A 16,478-nucleotide genomic window follows, 5' to 3' on the forward strand; every position below is an offset into this window, starting at 1 on the left:
GCAGAATAGCAGGAAAGAATCATGCATGTCTTAGTTTATATGTAATGTGATGATTAGCATGTACCATAGACTATACAAGAATAATCCAATTTAAAAATGAAGGCCTGACCATTATATGTAACTTAAAGGAATATTCCAGGTTCAATAAAAGTTAAGCTCATTCGACAGCATTTATGGCATAATGTTGATATCCACAAAAAATAATTTCGACTCATCTGTCCTTTTTTTTAAAAAGAGCACAAATTTAGGTTACAGTGAGGCACTTACAATGGAAGTGAATGGGGCCAATTTTTAGAGGGTTTAAAGGTGGAAATGTGAAGCTTATAATTTTTATAAAAGTACTTACATTAATTCATCTGTTAAAACTCATGTATTATTTGACTTTAAAGTTTTTAAATCATAATTTTTACAGTCATTTTAGGGTTTTAGGGTTTGTTGACATTACATCGTCATGGCAACGAAGTTATAATATTGGATGTAACTTTACACAGAAAAGGTTAGTAAACGATTTTATCACACTGAAATACTGATAACACTCATATTGTTTATGTCTTGTGGCTACACTTTTTATATATTTTTTTATTTTTATTTTTTAAAGAAAAGATTGGGAAAGTCTAAATAAATATTTGTGGTAATCAATATTATGCCACAAATGCTTAATTTGTATTAAACCTGGAATATTCCTTTAATCAGTAAATAATCTCCGTGAGAAACCTAATCTGACTTGCTGTAGGAAACAGGAAAACATTTCCCCTTTTCGCCAAATAGAATTGATTTATTTTCCAGTTTTTTTTAATTATGTATTAAAATGTGTGTCTTATTTAAAGGAATTTAAATAGTTAAAAACTTGAATGACTGCATTTCAAGATGGATGCATGAGCAATAAGCAGTTTCTGAAGAGGAGCAGTGGTTGGTTATACACTATTTGATTCTGGACCATATGGAGTCTTTTTGGTACATACTGCAGATGGACCAGTTTGGAGTTTTATGTTTATGAAATCTTGGATGGCTGGCATTGTTTGATCAGGGCTGATAAATTACCAATACAAAGGGATTATACAGGTTTTAAATTTTCTCTGTTTTTCCAAGCTGTTAAAAGTGTTGTATACAATGTTTTGGAATACCACACATACAGTAAAAATTTCACTCAGGCCTGTTTCACACCGCATACGTAAGCAGATATTTTTTTTCAGCATAGCTTGAGCAGAAGAGCAGCAGAGGTTTTGCCAGCGAGTCTAATTTTTTCTGCGTAGCTCACGCTGAATTAAAATGACAGTGCATTGTTGATGGACATTATGAATTTAAGTTGACACGAAAAAGTAGAAATTGCACAAAATAAGCATGTATTTGTAGGCAAAAAAAGTATTGTCAGATGTAAAATTACACAAAAACAAATTGATATTATTTTAATTATATAGCTTAAGCAGATGCACAGTTTTTTAATTTAATACTACAGTATATTCCAAGATATAGGCTTAAACAAACGAAATATTGATTTCTCAAAAATGGTTCAAGCACATTTATAAAACATTTTGTACACAAACAAAGAATTTAAATATTTGTATTAATATCCTGATCACATGAGGTGGCAACCTACAGACGTCAGTTGTTCCATACACTGTGGTGCTATCTGTTTAATTACACGCCCAACCTGAGGAATTATTGTTAAATGTGCATACATTATGGCAGTGTACAGAATAGGCTGCGCAACTATGTTAATCCGTTGCCAAATTAGTAGCCATTTAGATTGGCTTGGAACCATCACTTCTCCATGGACATTCAGAAATGTTCATTTTGTTTAACTCAATTTTGGTACTTATGTTATATTCCTACTGCATTTGCCAAAGAACTTATCTTAGTAAAAGACTACTCTAGGAGAGGTAGGTAGGTCTACCTTGTCGAGTATCTGCTTCTCCGTCATGCACACACATTCACAAAATGCCTTTTATGGACTATTATACAGTGATGTCACTGTGAATTTGTGTGTGCATTTGTTTGTGTATGCAGTGGGGTTCCTTTAATTTTTTATTTCATACCAGCCTCATTCAACTGTGTGCAGTGTAGAAAATGTGCAGCTGACTGGGCCTAGCAAGTGTTATGTTGCGTCAAGAACATTAACCAACCATGTGAAATTTCAGCAGTGGTGCTGAAAAAAGTTTGTAAGAAGCAGAGCTTATTGTGTTGGCTGCCATAAAATAAAATAATTCTACAAGACTTCATTAGGTTACACCAACATTATGTAAATGAGATTTAGTGAAGATCAAGTTTGTAATACTTATCAATGTCCAACTCCTGATAACCATTTTATTAGTTAAGGTTGTTAATGAAGGAAATACTCAACGTAGATACATAGAAATAATTTTATTTTCTATAGAGCTGTGGCTGTAGTAAAAACACTTCCAGTGTGAAGGACCATAGCACATCTGCTGCTGTAGTTATGCTGTAGCTTTGTATACACATTGCTTAGGTGTCCAATGTGAAACAGGCATAACTGATATATCACTGAAATGGTTATCCTAAAAAAATCACACCTCAGTGAAATAAAATTTTTTAGCGGGGTGGTCCATGCTTATTTAACCAAATACAAAACTAGCCAATCAGAGACGTTATCTGCTCTAATTGATGCTTTCTCATTTCTTCACTCCTCCATCCTCCAGCCCATGACCCAGAAATCAATAGAAATCCTCCATCAAGAAGGGCATATAAATTCTCTAAATACACTTTGAGGAGGCGAGGATTGAGGAGAGAGAAAGCTTTCAGTGGAGTGAGGATGGAGAGGTGCATCCTATGTGGAAGTCTTTTTATCAAAACACCCGATGGATGCATAAATTCCCAACCCCTTCACATCTGGCACAACAGTTTAAAGACAAATTTTACCTTTGAAAAAAGCATAAATTACACATACTTTAGCAGTATATAATGCTTTATATTTTGTTTAGCACCGGAAGTTAGCAAAACATCTAAAATCACTTAAGCTCATTTATTCTGAATTGTGTTCTGCTCTCTTTCTCTTTGTCCTTTGTTTTACTGTACTTTTAAAGGGATAGTTCACCCAAAAATGCAAATTCTCTTATCATTTACTCACCCTGTGTATGAAGATGTGTATGACTTTATTTCTTCTGCAGAACACAAACAAAGATTTTTAGAAGAACATCTCAGCCCTGTAGGTTCATACAATGCAAATGGTGATCAGGCCTTTGAAAGCTCCAAAAAGCACATAAAGGCAGCATAAACATAATCCATTAGACTCCAGTGGTTTAATCAATGTCTTCTGAAGCAATCCAGTTGTTTATGGGTGAGAACAATCCAAAATATAACTCCTTTTTCACTTTACTTCTTGATAGCAGTCTCCTTTGACACTTTCTGTAGTGCCTTCTAGTGCTCCGTGCATGTGTCAAGCACTTGGTAGTGTTATCCTTTTTGAAATCATGATCGTGCCTAAAGACTGCAATGGCAAGATCCACAGTGAAAGAGGAGTTATATTTTGGTCTGTTCTCACCAACTATAATATCGCTTCAGAAGACATTGATTAAATCACTGAAGTCGTATGGATTACTTTTATGCTTTATCTTATTTTTGGAGCTTCAAAGGCCTGATTCACTTGCATTGTATGGACCTACAGAGCTGAGACATTCTTCTAAAAATCTTCATTTGTGTTCAGCAAAAGAAAGAAAGTCATACACATCTGGGATGGCATGAGGGTGAGTAAATGATGAGAATTTCCATTTTGGGGGAAGTATCCCTTTAATTTGTGCATTGTTTTATTATGGGGAAGCCAGAGGATTAAATTGCTGTTTAACGAGAACAAATACAGAAATTTTTAACTTTAATCAGTTAAATTAGGTTTTCCCTTTGTTGCATGTGTTGCTTTCAACCACTCTATGAGGATAAATTCTTCAGCTTAACATCAAAATGTAGTTAATCATTTTCATACCGCATGACCCAGTTATAGATTTATATTTTGACATGGTATAATACAAACCTTAACTTTCAAATAATATTCAATTTGTAGTTAAAGTGTTACGCTAAATGAATGAATAAATTGTAATTGGTGCTTGCTCGAGCAAAAGTAGCCACTATGTGTGGTTGTAAGGGTGTTGCTATGTGGTGCTAAGGTGTTTTGAATGCTAGCATGTTGGTATACAGTTGCCAAGGTGTTCAGGATGGTTGCTGTGTGTCGCTAGGTGATTGTTAGGTTGTTCTGTGTGGTTGCTTACTAGTCCAAGTCAAAAGAGCCTAACCCCTAAGTCTCTATGATATTTTCGTTCCAGATTTGGCTCAGGTCCTTCCTTCATTGTAAGTCTGTGGGGTTTTCCTACCGTTTTATCATCTGTTAGATGAAAATGTTAAGTCTGATCACTTAGTAATAGCACATCTCTCCTCAACAAGCCACATGATTGGAGGTATCAAATAATAAAAATAAAAATGTTTGGTGTGGGTTGACGGGTAAGGTGCTAAAGTTTAATAAAGGTTAAGCCCAAAGAATGCTTCAGTTTTTACCTGTAAGCTAGCATATGCCTACTCTACATTATCTTCTTGCACTTCTCTGTGAAAGCAAAAAAAATAAAAAGTATACTTTGGGCTTTAGTGGTTTGCTTAATTTCTTAAGTTTAAGCAATAATAGTGATTACCTAAATATATCACCCCTTTATCACCTAATGACAAGCTTTTTAAAACCACACCATGTCATTTTTTACATGTAACCCAAATCACATAAAAGCCTGTTGAGTATAATATAGCAACATTGGTCTAGTACATGTTTTCTTCTTAGCATGTCATGGATGCTTTTAATCAGAGTCACCATTCACACTGTAGGCTGCATTAAAGAATAGTATAATTATTATTGTTAGCGTTAACTTTAGGATAGCTCTGTTTCAATAGTCTAAAGCTCTACCCACTGCACTCATTATGTTCAAGATGACGTGTGTCCAGGCAGATCACGGAACAAATGACCGGCCCGCTGGGCACGTGGTGGGGGCACAGTGTTTCGTAGTGCCGCACTGACTTTAGCCTCCACCTCCCAGGATATCATACTCACTACGTGAGTGGTGGATAGAATGGTATCCAGTGGGGTGGTGGAGGTCTCGACCTCAAAACAGTTGGGCTTGATGTTTTTAGAGCCCGGGTGATAAGACAGCACAAAGTTGAAACGTGTGAAAAATAGTGCCCAGCAATATTTGAGGCGTTTGACACTACAAATATACTCTAGGTTCTTATGATCTGTCCAGACTACGAAAGGTACCCCCGAACCCTCTAACCAATGACGCCACTCGCCCAAGGCCAACCGGAAAGCCAATAATTCTCGGTTTCCAATGTTGTAATTCCGTTCAGCTGTTGATAAGCGGTGTGGAAAAAAAGCACACGGATACATCTTTCCATCCAAGGGGGAGCACTGTGACAAGACTGCTCCGACACCAACCTCAGACACATCCACCTCCACCACAAACTGACTTGCAGGATCAGGAGTAACGAGGATGGGTGCGGTAGAAAACCGCTCCTTTAATTTAGAAAATGCAGCCTCAGCTCGCGAGGACCAACAAAAATCAGTGCGTGTGGAGGTGAGGTCCGTCAGAGTTGGGCCAAGCTGACTGTAGTTCTTATATAGACCTCAGACAAAAATGAGCGAACCCCAGAAACCTCTGCAGTGGAGGAAGGGCGAATGAGACCGGCTGCCAGATAATCATTCATATACCTGTTCATGGCCTCCCTCTCAGGAGCCGAAAGTGAATACAGCCATCCCCGAGGCGGCGAAGTGCCAGAAAGCAGTTCAATCGCACAGTCGTACTGGCGATAAGGAGGAAGGGTCGCGGTGTGGGACCAGCACCGCCCTCAAGTCATGGTATGTCAACGGTACTCCGGATAAGTCCGCCGGTTCATCCTGCAATGAAACATAAGACTGGACAGGGGAAACAACAGAGTTAAGACAAACAATAAGGACTCCATACAAGAACAGTGTTGGTTGACCAATCTATGTGTGGGTTGTGTGTTACCAACCAAGGATGTCCCAACACTACCAGTGTCAATGGAGATTGATAAGGTAGAAAGACAACTGCTTCGTATGATTTCCAGAAACGAAGGTGACTGGCTCTGTGGATTGAATGATGACGAACAGCGGCGTGCCACTTAGGGTGTGGGCGGTGATGGGTCTTTCCAACTGGTTCATAGGAAGTCGCCACATAAAAGCCAATTAGAAAACCATAAAGTTCACTTCAGCTCCGGAATCAACCAAGGTGGAAACCGTGTGATCATTGGCATGATCAGCGTTTCCCCGTGAACAATCAGTGTTCCCAATGGAAATGCCGATCATGCGTGCTGGCTGCGTCTGCGAGACATGAGGGAGAAAAAATGACAAAACATACAAAACAAACCGACAAACTCACCAGAGCTGTGACACCGGGTGTAAATATCACCTCCCACACTATTTGCACTTTAAAAGTCTGGTGGAAACACAGACATTTACGATAAACTACTCTATTAGTGTCACTGCAGTGGTGTGGGGTGTAACGAAGGTGTGGAAGTGCTTTTTTTGTGTGCGCAATCAGAGGTGGAAAGTAATGAATTACAACTACTCTTGTTACAGTACTTGAGTAAATTTTTTCAAAATGTTCTACTTTTTTATGTATAAATAAATAATAGTACTTTTACTTGAGTTGATTAAAAATGAAGTATTCATCTTCGCTAAAATTATTTTTCACCACAATTACAAAGTACAAAAAATACATACATAATATTTCTGAATTTTTGGGAAGAAGAAAGTTATAAGCACTAAATCTGTTTATAAGCTAAAACACGCTGTGCGCATCCGCGCATCTTATCACGTGGCTCGTTGTGCATGACACCGCGGAGACTCCCAGCATATGGAGCCTCATGCTACTCTCCGCGATCCAACTACAACTTACCACGTGCCCCATTGAGTGCGAGAACCACTAATCGTGACTACGGGGAGGTTACCCCATGTGACTCTACCCTCCCTAGCAACCGGGCCAATTTGGTTGCTTAGGAGACCTTGCTGAAGTCACTCAGCACACCCTGGATTCAAACTCATGACTCCAGGGGTGGTAGTCAGCATCAATACTCGCTGAGCTACCCAGGCCCCTTATGTGGGGATATTTGTTTACTTGCTACTATATGTCTAAAATAAACTTTTAAATACAATGCCAATAGTGTCGGAAATTAATGGGGACTCGGGGCAAAAATGCCACAGAAATTAACAAAAAATATCCCAGAAATTAAAAATATGGAGGCAAAAACTGCCCACACAATGAGTTCCTGTGTTTTATTAATAATATCTGATATAGTTACAATTACATACATTGCGATCTTCTTTTGACTTTTCACTGAACATTATTTTTTTCCCCGCCATCCGGTTTCTCACACCATCGCGCACACAGATGGGCTGTCCACTTCTATCAATCCGCATCAGTTCGGTATTGTACTCCCACGTTAAATTCCGTAACCGTTCGCCCCTCTTGTTCAAAATAAACTGTCCTAAACTGTAACACTCATGCTCACAGTGCTGGACTGTACTTCCCTGCCCTGTGCTGCTGTTTATCTGTCTGAAAAGCCTCACCCGCTAGTGGCCAAAAGTGCGCAAGGGATGGATGTTATATAACGAAGGTATGAGATAATTGTCATTGGTTACATTGTCACAAAACAATGTAACCAAATGCTCAGTTTACTTAATAATATCTCAATATGTTAAATAACCATAATGTTAATTAAGACTTTATTATTACAGCTGTAATACAATAATACATATACATAACAACCACTTCTCTCACTGTGTGAAATGTTTATTTTTGCCTTATTGTATTCAGTTGGTATGTAGGAGTTGATAACAGTTTGCTTGATAATCTCATTCCATATCTAGATAATTGCTGCAATATCAATATTGGTTCTGTTCCTGGAATTGCGCATCATTGCAGCTATGGCATTGCCGGCCGACTTCGAGCTTTGCGGGTAAGTATCTGTGCAATTGTGCGGTCAGCTCAAGGTACTTTTTTATGTCACATTTGACACTGTTAGCAAGGTTGAGCTCATTTGCAGAAGAACATTATGCAGCAATGTAAAAACAGGTTTCTAGCATGCGAACAGATGTGAGTGAAAATTACTGCATGTGAATGTGGAAAATTATTTGGCGGCACCGGATGTCTGACACCTGTCATCAAAGCTTATGAACTTATACCATCAGAATCAAAACTCCCTATGCATCTAACCTTAAAAACAAATTCAGTTTTAAACTGCAAAAAAACCCAACCCCCCCCCCCCGAAAAACTAAACTAAAATCGTGGACGACTGACATGTGCAAGTCTGGTAAAACAGTGAAGTATTAATTTTACTTGCTATCACTAAGCTACGTCACCTAAAAGTGTGCTGGGCTGGCGAAAAAAGATACTTGTGTGAAAGAACAGTAAATCTCAAAATGTTATTCACGTACCCCCATTGTCACCTCACGTACCCCCAGGGGTATATTTCCTCCTCTATGATATTGCATTATATTAGTTTTGTACAGTATGTTAACGTAATAGCCAAAATACTTGGACATACGTGAATGAGAATAAACCTGAAATTGGGATGTGTTTCAGTCACAATGCACATTATTTAATTTAGAGATGATTTAGAGACATTTAGAATGTTACAAATGGCTATTTCTATTTAAATAAATGTTGTATTCTTAAAATGTTCTGTTTGTCCAAGAATCCTCTTGCAGCACTGTAGGTCTTTGGCATTTAGAAGCTGCTAGTTTAGGACCTGTGAGAAGTCTGTTTCTCAAACTAGAGACTGTGATTTACTTGTCTTTTTGTTGTGCATCTGGCCATCCACTTCCTTCTCTGTCCTGGTTAGAGATTCTTTTTTCAAAACAGTAATGCATGGAATAGCCTTCATCTCTCTAAAACAAAAGACTTTAGGAGAAAATAGAATTTAAGGAGAAATGTGTTTCTTTTTGCCTATTTTTAAAACCAAAATTGTACTTGCAAGTGTAAAGCAACTTGTAAGAACTCAATACCTCAGCAAATGTGGAAAAAACCCCACTGTATTGTGATTTCCACATGGTAGCGCAACCATTTTCAATTGTTCTAATAATAAGAACATTTTCTTGAGTACCAAATTAGGACTTTAGAATGCTTTTGTAAGGAATAGGTGACACAGTATGTTTGCCATCACAGGTAAAGAAAAAATTGAATAAATACCACTTAAAACAATTATTTCAAACCGTAATAACAATTAGCAATTAATGATTTTGGCAGTATTTTTGATCAGTTTAATGCATCCTTGGTGAAAGGAAGCATCAATTTCTTTCAAGAACAAAAATGTCTTTGTGTTTTAAAAATGGAAGCGTATATACTATATATAATATAATTTTCATAAAGTAACATAATTACTTGAGGGGTTTTTCGGCAAACTGCTTATTTACTCTTACTTGAGTCATAATATTTCTCAGTACTTCTACTTGTACTCAAGTTAATTATTTCTTCAGTAGCAGCACTTTTACTTAAGTAAAAAAAAATAAGTACACTTTCCACCACTGTGCGCGACCCGAGTTAAAATCTGCCTTTTGCCCCACTATTTTTCCCATCGTGTTTCCTGTCTCCATTCTTAATATTTCCTTTAATACTACTTATAATAATATTATAAATTAATATAAGGGTTGATTTCCTGGCAGTGATTTGGTCATGGTGAAGGTCGAGGAGCTGAAAGAAGGGTTTGATCCAGGTAAGAGGCGGGATTTGTTGATTGCACGAGTTCCCTTCCACGTCTGGGGAGAGAGGGGTGATGGCTTTCTCCCGTGGCTCGGCATTGGTCGTGTGTAGATTGTATAGCTGCTTTTGTAGTAATATTCTAACCACGTTTTTAGCGGAAAGCATAGTTTTGATGTAATTAACCATTGTGTTACTATAGTAATATGGTGTTAACACAGTAACTAGGGCTGTCGATTGAACATGTTAATTTGGTGCGATTAATTGTACAAAAAATAATGTGTAACGTAATTAATCATGTCCCTGGACCATAATAAGGAATATTCCTTCCATCTGAGCAGTTCAAGCTTGGAATACCACCTGTTTTCTCCAGGGGGCAGTAAGCTAAACTCGCTGTATGCAATGCACAGCTTGTACAGACAGTGAACAAACTGCACTTACCAAGAGCAGACAACACAAGATGAGAACACGTTCTTGCGTAAAAACACAGCTTGCTGGAGCACAAATCCGAAGGCAGGGATCTCAAGATCATTTTGTGGTTACTATGATTTTACTGCAAAATACAATGGTAATATTATGGTTACTGTAGTAAAGCCATGTTTCATTTTTGTTAGAGAAGGTTAGGGGTAGGGTGACTGTGGGACAAAACAATAAAATTACTCAATGTTAGTATTTAAATAGGGGTGCAAAAAGTATCTGCCACAGCATCGAACACTACTTGCACTTAGTCCAAAAAAGATGCTTTTTTGTTGCTATTTACACTTAGTGTAAATGTAACATATTCATGATACTATTAGATTATTATCAGTATTTAACTCTATTTAATAAAAATGTGCTGTAATATTATGCACAATTACATGGTTTCCTTTTGACAGACATGCAGAGGGAGTCTTAACAGTGAAGGATAGCTATTTACCAGTTAGTTAGCTTCTCATTCTTTTTTTCTTATTTTAACATTCATTAACTTGTTTTTCAAGTCAGTTTTAATCATTGGATTAAGAAATTGCTTGAGAAGTGGCAACCTTTTTGACACATGCTAGAAAAATTTTGTGTATCGCTCATTCGTTCTCAAGAGTAAATCTGAAGAAATCCTGTCTATGAATTCCAAAGCAGGAAAAGGAGACAAAAACCCAGAGGTCCAGCCTCGGAAACAACTGGCAGTATAAATTACAATCTCATTTATTCATTTCACCAAGTGTTGTTACTCTTTTGTTCCGTGTCCTAAATTGATTTGTTGCTTGATAAATCAATTGTGTCTGCTCATATTTGAAAAGCTTGATTTCAGCTCTCAGTCAGGTGCCAGTTGGCAGTCAGAAGCAATTGACAGCCTGAAGTCTCAAGGGTTTTGGAGGACTGAGCAAATGTAAGCCTATATTGAGTTTTAGAACTCTTTCTTTTACACTCTCTCTCTCTCTCTCTCTCTCTCTCTCGCTCGCTCGCTGTTGGCCTGTGCCGTAGGTGAACAAAGGAAACTTGGTGTTATTTATTTACATATTTATTTTCTGTTCAATCACATCACCCCAGACTATGTTTCCTGCAAATGCATACAAGTAGAATGTAATTTCTTCATCATTTATACTTAAAACTGATCAGCCACAACAATAAAACCACCTGCCTTATATTGTGTAGGTCCCCCTCGTGCCGCCAAAACAGCGCCAACCTGCATCTCAGAATTGCATTATGAGATGCTATTCTTCTCACCACAATTGTACAGAGCGGTTATCTGAGATACCGTAGACTTTGTCAGTTTGAACCAGTCTGGCCATTCTCTGTTGACTTCTCTCATGAACAAGGCATTTCCATCTGGAGAACTGCCCCTCACTGGATGTTTTTTTGTTTTTGGCACCATTTTGAGTAAATTCTAGAGACTGTTATGTGTGAAATCCCAGGAGATCAGCAGTTACAAAAATACTCAAACCAGCCCGTCTGGCACCAACAATCATCCATGTGATTATGTAATCAGACAATCATGTGGCAGTAGTGCAGTGCATAAAATCATGCAGATACGGGTCAGGAGCTTCAGTTAATGTTCACCCATCAACCATCAGAATAGGGAAAAAATTTGATCTCAGTGATTTGGACCATGGCATGACTGCTGGTGCCAGATGGGCTGGTTTGAGTATTTCTGTAGCTGCTGATCTCCTGGGATTTTCACACACAACAGTCTCTAGAATGTACTAATGATGCCAAAAACAAAAAACATCCAGTGAGTGGCAGTTCTGCGGACGGAAACACCTTGTTGATGAGAGAGGTCAACAGAGAATGGCCAGACTGGTTCGAACTGACAAAGTCTACAGTAACTCAGATAACCACTCTTTACAATTGTGGTGAGAAGAAAAGCATCTCAGAATGCTATTCTGAGATTCTGGTTGGCGCCGTTTTGGTGGCATGAGGGGGACCTACACAATATTAGGCAGGTGGTTTTAATGGCTGATCAGTGTATATAGGGTATTCTCTGTTTTCTACACTCACTGAGCACTTTATTAGGAACACCTGTACACCTACTTATTTATGCAATTATCTAATAAGCCAATTGTGTGGCAGCAGTGCAATACATAAAATCATGATTTATGATTGTCGCTTGTCAGACTGTACGATAAGATCCCAGTGACATCTTGGGTAAAAGATTTGGCACATTGGGCGACATTATGTCAGACTGTATGACAAACATTCTAGACAAGACTTTGGTCCCAATCATGCCGATTGACATCGTTGTCTGTGTGTGGTATCTCATCTGGTCATCGTAAGAGCAGTCAGAAGGCATGCAAAATTTCTGACGCTGCCAGAATGGAGGCTCAGATTCATCTCAAAGGCAATTAATCGGCCATCAGTGAACATGTCACACTAAGTGATCAAAGACTGCAAATTTTACCCTATGACGAGAAATCTTTTACAATTCCTGAAATGTGTCTTAGACGGCAAAATAGTGGCCGAAAACGTGCACGGTAAACCTGTCTAGCTTAAATCAGTAAATTTAAAGTTGTTTGTTCTGGTATGTCACAGCACATTTGTGCTGGTACAGTAAATGTCTCACAGGCTAAGAGCATGCAGTCATCTTGTTAGAACACAATGACAGTCGTATGATTCTGCTTAACAATATATTTCAACCCCAGCAGTAGCAGTCAGTAAAGGGTGGGTGGTGACCTTGCTGTTACAGTGTTATTTAGCTTTCTCTCTGATTGTGAAAATGATGGAGACTGGAAAACTCGACAGAGCCTTTTGGTTATTCTTGAGAAAGTTACTGTTCTGAAATCTCTGATGTGTTGATTCATTCACATTTCCTGATGATTAGCGTCAAGAAATAGTGTTGTATTTTAAGTACTATTCAATATGCATTTGAGGTAAGCATTTTAGCTGCAGTCTCACAGCTAAGACTTATTTGCTGAAAATCGTTTTGTTCGTCAGGGTTTAAGATTTAGCTGTGCAAACAAATACGTAGTCTTCTGAGACAGGAAGGCATCAAGGCAAGTCTGAATCAAATTTTCACATAATATTGTGTCTCCTGAGATTGCTCCATTGAGGGATTTTTAAGAAGTATCCTTTCTAGGTAGCCTGTGGTAACCAAAAAAATACTGTGTGTGTGATTCAGTAGTTGAATGAAATCATAAAAATGCAGTGTGATGGAGTGGTTGAAAGTCAGTTTATATATACTGTAATAATAATAATACATTTTATTTGTAATGAAATTTTCTCATACCAAAAGCATTAGAGTGGTTGAAAGTGAGTTTATATATAAATTTCTGGTTTCCTTTTTAATTTTCTCATACTAATAATTCTACTTCCTGTAGAAATAAGCATTATCTATTGCCATTAAATATTTACTTGGTTATTTCTAAGGTCAAGATGGGTCTTGTCCTCATTGTGAGAACATGACCATGGCAACGTTGCGGTCGTGGCTTGCCTTCATAAGAAAGCAAGCCACCCCAGCGGCTCCCCGCCTCTGTCCTTCTTCCTACGGTTATGAGGCCACGGCGGTTAGCACTAGGGGCGATTTGGGGACCTCAATGGGAGCACCTCCGCCAGGTATCCCCCCACAGACCTCCCATTCCTCAGCACACTCACTTGCCCTGGTCGGGCTCTCGGATGAGACCACCGGCTCATCTCAGGGCAAGTTCGACCTCTTATTTGGGGCCCGGGAAGACGATGAGCTCTCGAGCGCAGCATCGGAGAGCGGGCTCATTCAGTCTGACGTGGAGGCTGGGCCACCACCTGGTGCGCCCGAAGCTCCCGTCCAGGGCCTGTAGGTTCATGTCGTCTCTGACGGCTAAGGCCTACAGCGCCGCTGGACAAGCCGCCTCCACCCTGCATGCCATGGCTCTCCTGCAGGTAAACCAAGCCAAGGCACTGAAAGAACTGCACGAGGGTAGTTCTGACCCGGGATTGATGCAGGAACTGCAATCGGCAACCGACCTCGCTCTCCGGGAGACGAACGTCACGGCGCAGTCTCTCGGGCGGGCGATGTCCACCCTGATAGTCCAGGAACACCACCTTTGGCTCAACCTGGTCGAGATGAGAGAGGCTGACAAGGCACGGTTCCTTGACGCCCATCTCCTAGGTTGGCCTGTTTGGCGACACTATCCCCATCTGCTCGTCGCCAAGGGGTCCTCCTGCAGCAATAGCACCGGCTCTGCCGTAGCCTGCCCCCATGGCCTGGCCCCGGCGTGGAGCCCACTGCAGGAAGCAGACACCACCCGTCTCACGGCCGGCCGCCAAGAACCCGAGAAAGGCTTCGAAGCGCCCCTGAGATGGACAACCCAGAGACAAGGAGACCCGCTGCTCTGGAGCTGGTGAACAGACCACTCCATCCCCGGTGGAGGGCCGGGAGGAGAATCTTTTATTTCTTTTTCATTTAATTTCGCACATGTCCAAGAGGCTGCGGTACCCAAAAGTTCACAAAAGAGTGGTTTTCTTGTTCCCCGGGGTCACATATCCGGTGCGCACTGCCGTCATCAGGACCACTGTCCACCATTCCATTTCGGCAGGTTTGGCACTCCAGTGGGAGTACCTGTTCATACCCTATCTGTTAGGCTACTCGGGTTCGCACTTGTTCTGGAAATAAAGGAGCTTGCACTTGTGTTTTTGCCGATTTAAGCATGACGACATAATCTGTTCCACAAAACACACACACACACACACACACACACACACACACACACACACACCCTGTGCACCATGAGTGGCAGGGGAACATAAGCAGCAATGCAAATATATTGTTTGCAACCAGCTGTTTTCTCAAAAAAGACCGTTTGTGAGCATCAGATATAGTCGCTTTCTCCCAGACATGCATATCTGCTGAATTATGGTGTGCGACACACAGAGTCACAAGTGTCGTTCACTCTGGTGTGTATAATGACACCAAATGAATAATAAAAAAAAAACCCCACTAATATAGTGACCCTCACTGTGTTTTCCATCATGTGTGCGTTTGTGATGACGCAAGTTGATGACGTAAAAGCACCAGGGTTTGACAGAATCAGAAAGACTGAAACCAGACCAACACTGCCGGGGGCACCGGGAACAGTCTCACTCTTTTTCGGGTCACAGTAAACTTGCCCAGGATGAAAACCACCTAAAGCTCAGTGAAACTTGTTCTTGATCATCCGATGCTACATAGTGGTGTCTTTTAATTCAATTCAGAAGTTTGATTTAAAGATACTTTCAAACATAAACACTGTCTGTTAAGCAGCTAATTGACTGGGCAGTAAGGAAACTTAATTTCTGTGTCCAACACACCCTATAAGTAACAGATTACTATTTGTTCAATCATTATGCTCATTATTTGGAAAAACATACTATTATTAACTTTTTCCTAATTTAAAATTGATGTTTATCTGTTTCTGTTCTGCACCACAGGCAGCATCAGTTAATTTGTTATGATGTGACAAGCTCTTTGAAGTCAGGTGTTGCTTAAAGTGGTCTTAGTCACCGATAATCTCCAATGGAGCCATTCATGTTCTGTGTCATCTGGCATTCACCACCACCATTTAGTTTAAACTGCACTTCAGCAAACATAGCAGCTCTGGCAGTTTAAGACTGCAGTTTCAGTGCCTCTGGGAATCTGCTTCCCCCTCAAGTCTGCTGGTGTGTGATGACTTCATGTGAGTGGCAAGTGACATCTCATAACCTTCAATGTAATTATGACATTTCTTGAGAAATTTTAGTAGCTGTTTATAGACACCAAATGCTTTGTTGTTAAGGTTATCTGATTGTCGTCTTTTCCTCATTATCTCTTTAAGTCCACCAATCTGTCCCTGCAGAAACATGATAATGCATTCATATGCAAGAGAACAATGACACAGACCATAGCGAGGAATATTACATTGCAAAGATCGATTTGCCTCACCTTTTAAAAATACACAAAGAAAACATGTGCTCATCTCCGTTTGTTTGTCAAAGCACAAAGCGGTTCTGACATTTGGGATTCAAGTGACCATGTAGCTTGACGGTATACAAAGGGTCGGTCTAATTAATAGCTAAAGCTTGTGTTTCAAAGGTCATTTTTCCTGGCCCATATGTGTCTCCTCCCTGGGCACTGATTAGATGTATTTTGTCAGCAAAACCTCCACAGTAACAACCCCTTCAGTGGACAGTGTGCTCTTCATTTCTTGCCAGGCACCCTGAAATGAGCCGTGTAGGTGGCAATGCCATTTCATAACTCTGCCCTTATGATGAATAAGAGAGGTATGAGAAACAGTTGCCAATTGTAATGGTTAAAAGGAGAACTGCACTCTTAGGTCTCACCAGCTCTGGCCCATGTGAGGAACCCATGTGGCTTGTTGC

General features: G+C 39.8%; 1 protein-coding gene across 6 annotated transcripts in view; it reads left to right on the forward strand.

Annotated features, from left to right (window-relative positions):
- LOC127451997 (tubby protein homolog) overlaps window positions 1-16,478 on the forward strand; it is a 108,419-nt gene that overhangs the window by 18,905 nt on the left and 73,036 nt on the right. Inside the window, exon 2 of one of the 6 annotated variants that reach the window (XM_051717137.1) lies at window positions 7,871-7,959. The exons of the other annotated variants lie outside the window; for them this stretch is intronic. Within the exon in view, the coding sequence (XP_051573097.1) occupies window positions 7,928-7,959 (32 nt within the window). The 5' untranslated portion in view covers window positions 7,871-7,927. The remainder of the gene's footprint in view (window positions 1-7,870; window positions 7,960-16,478) is intronic. 6 annotated transcript variants of the gene reach the window in all.

This window comes from Myxocyprinus asiaticus, chromosome 2 (genome assembly GCF_019703515.2).
Source record: "Myxocyprinus asiaticus isolate MX2 ecotype Aquarium Trade chromosome 2, UBuf_Myxa_2, whole genome shotgun sequence".
Lineage (NCBI taxonomy): Eukaryota > Metazoa > Chordata > Actinopteri > Cypriniformes > Catostomidae > Myxocyprinus > Myxocyprinus asiaticus.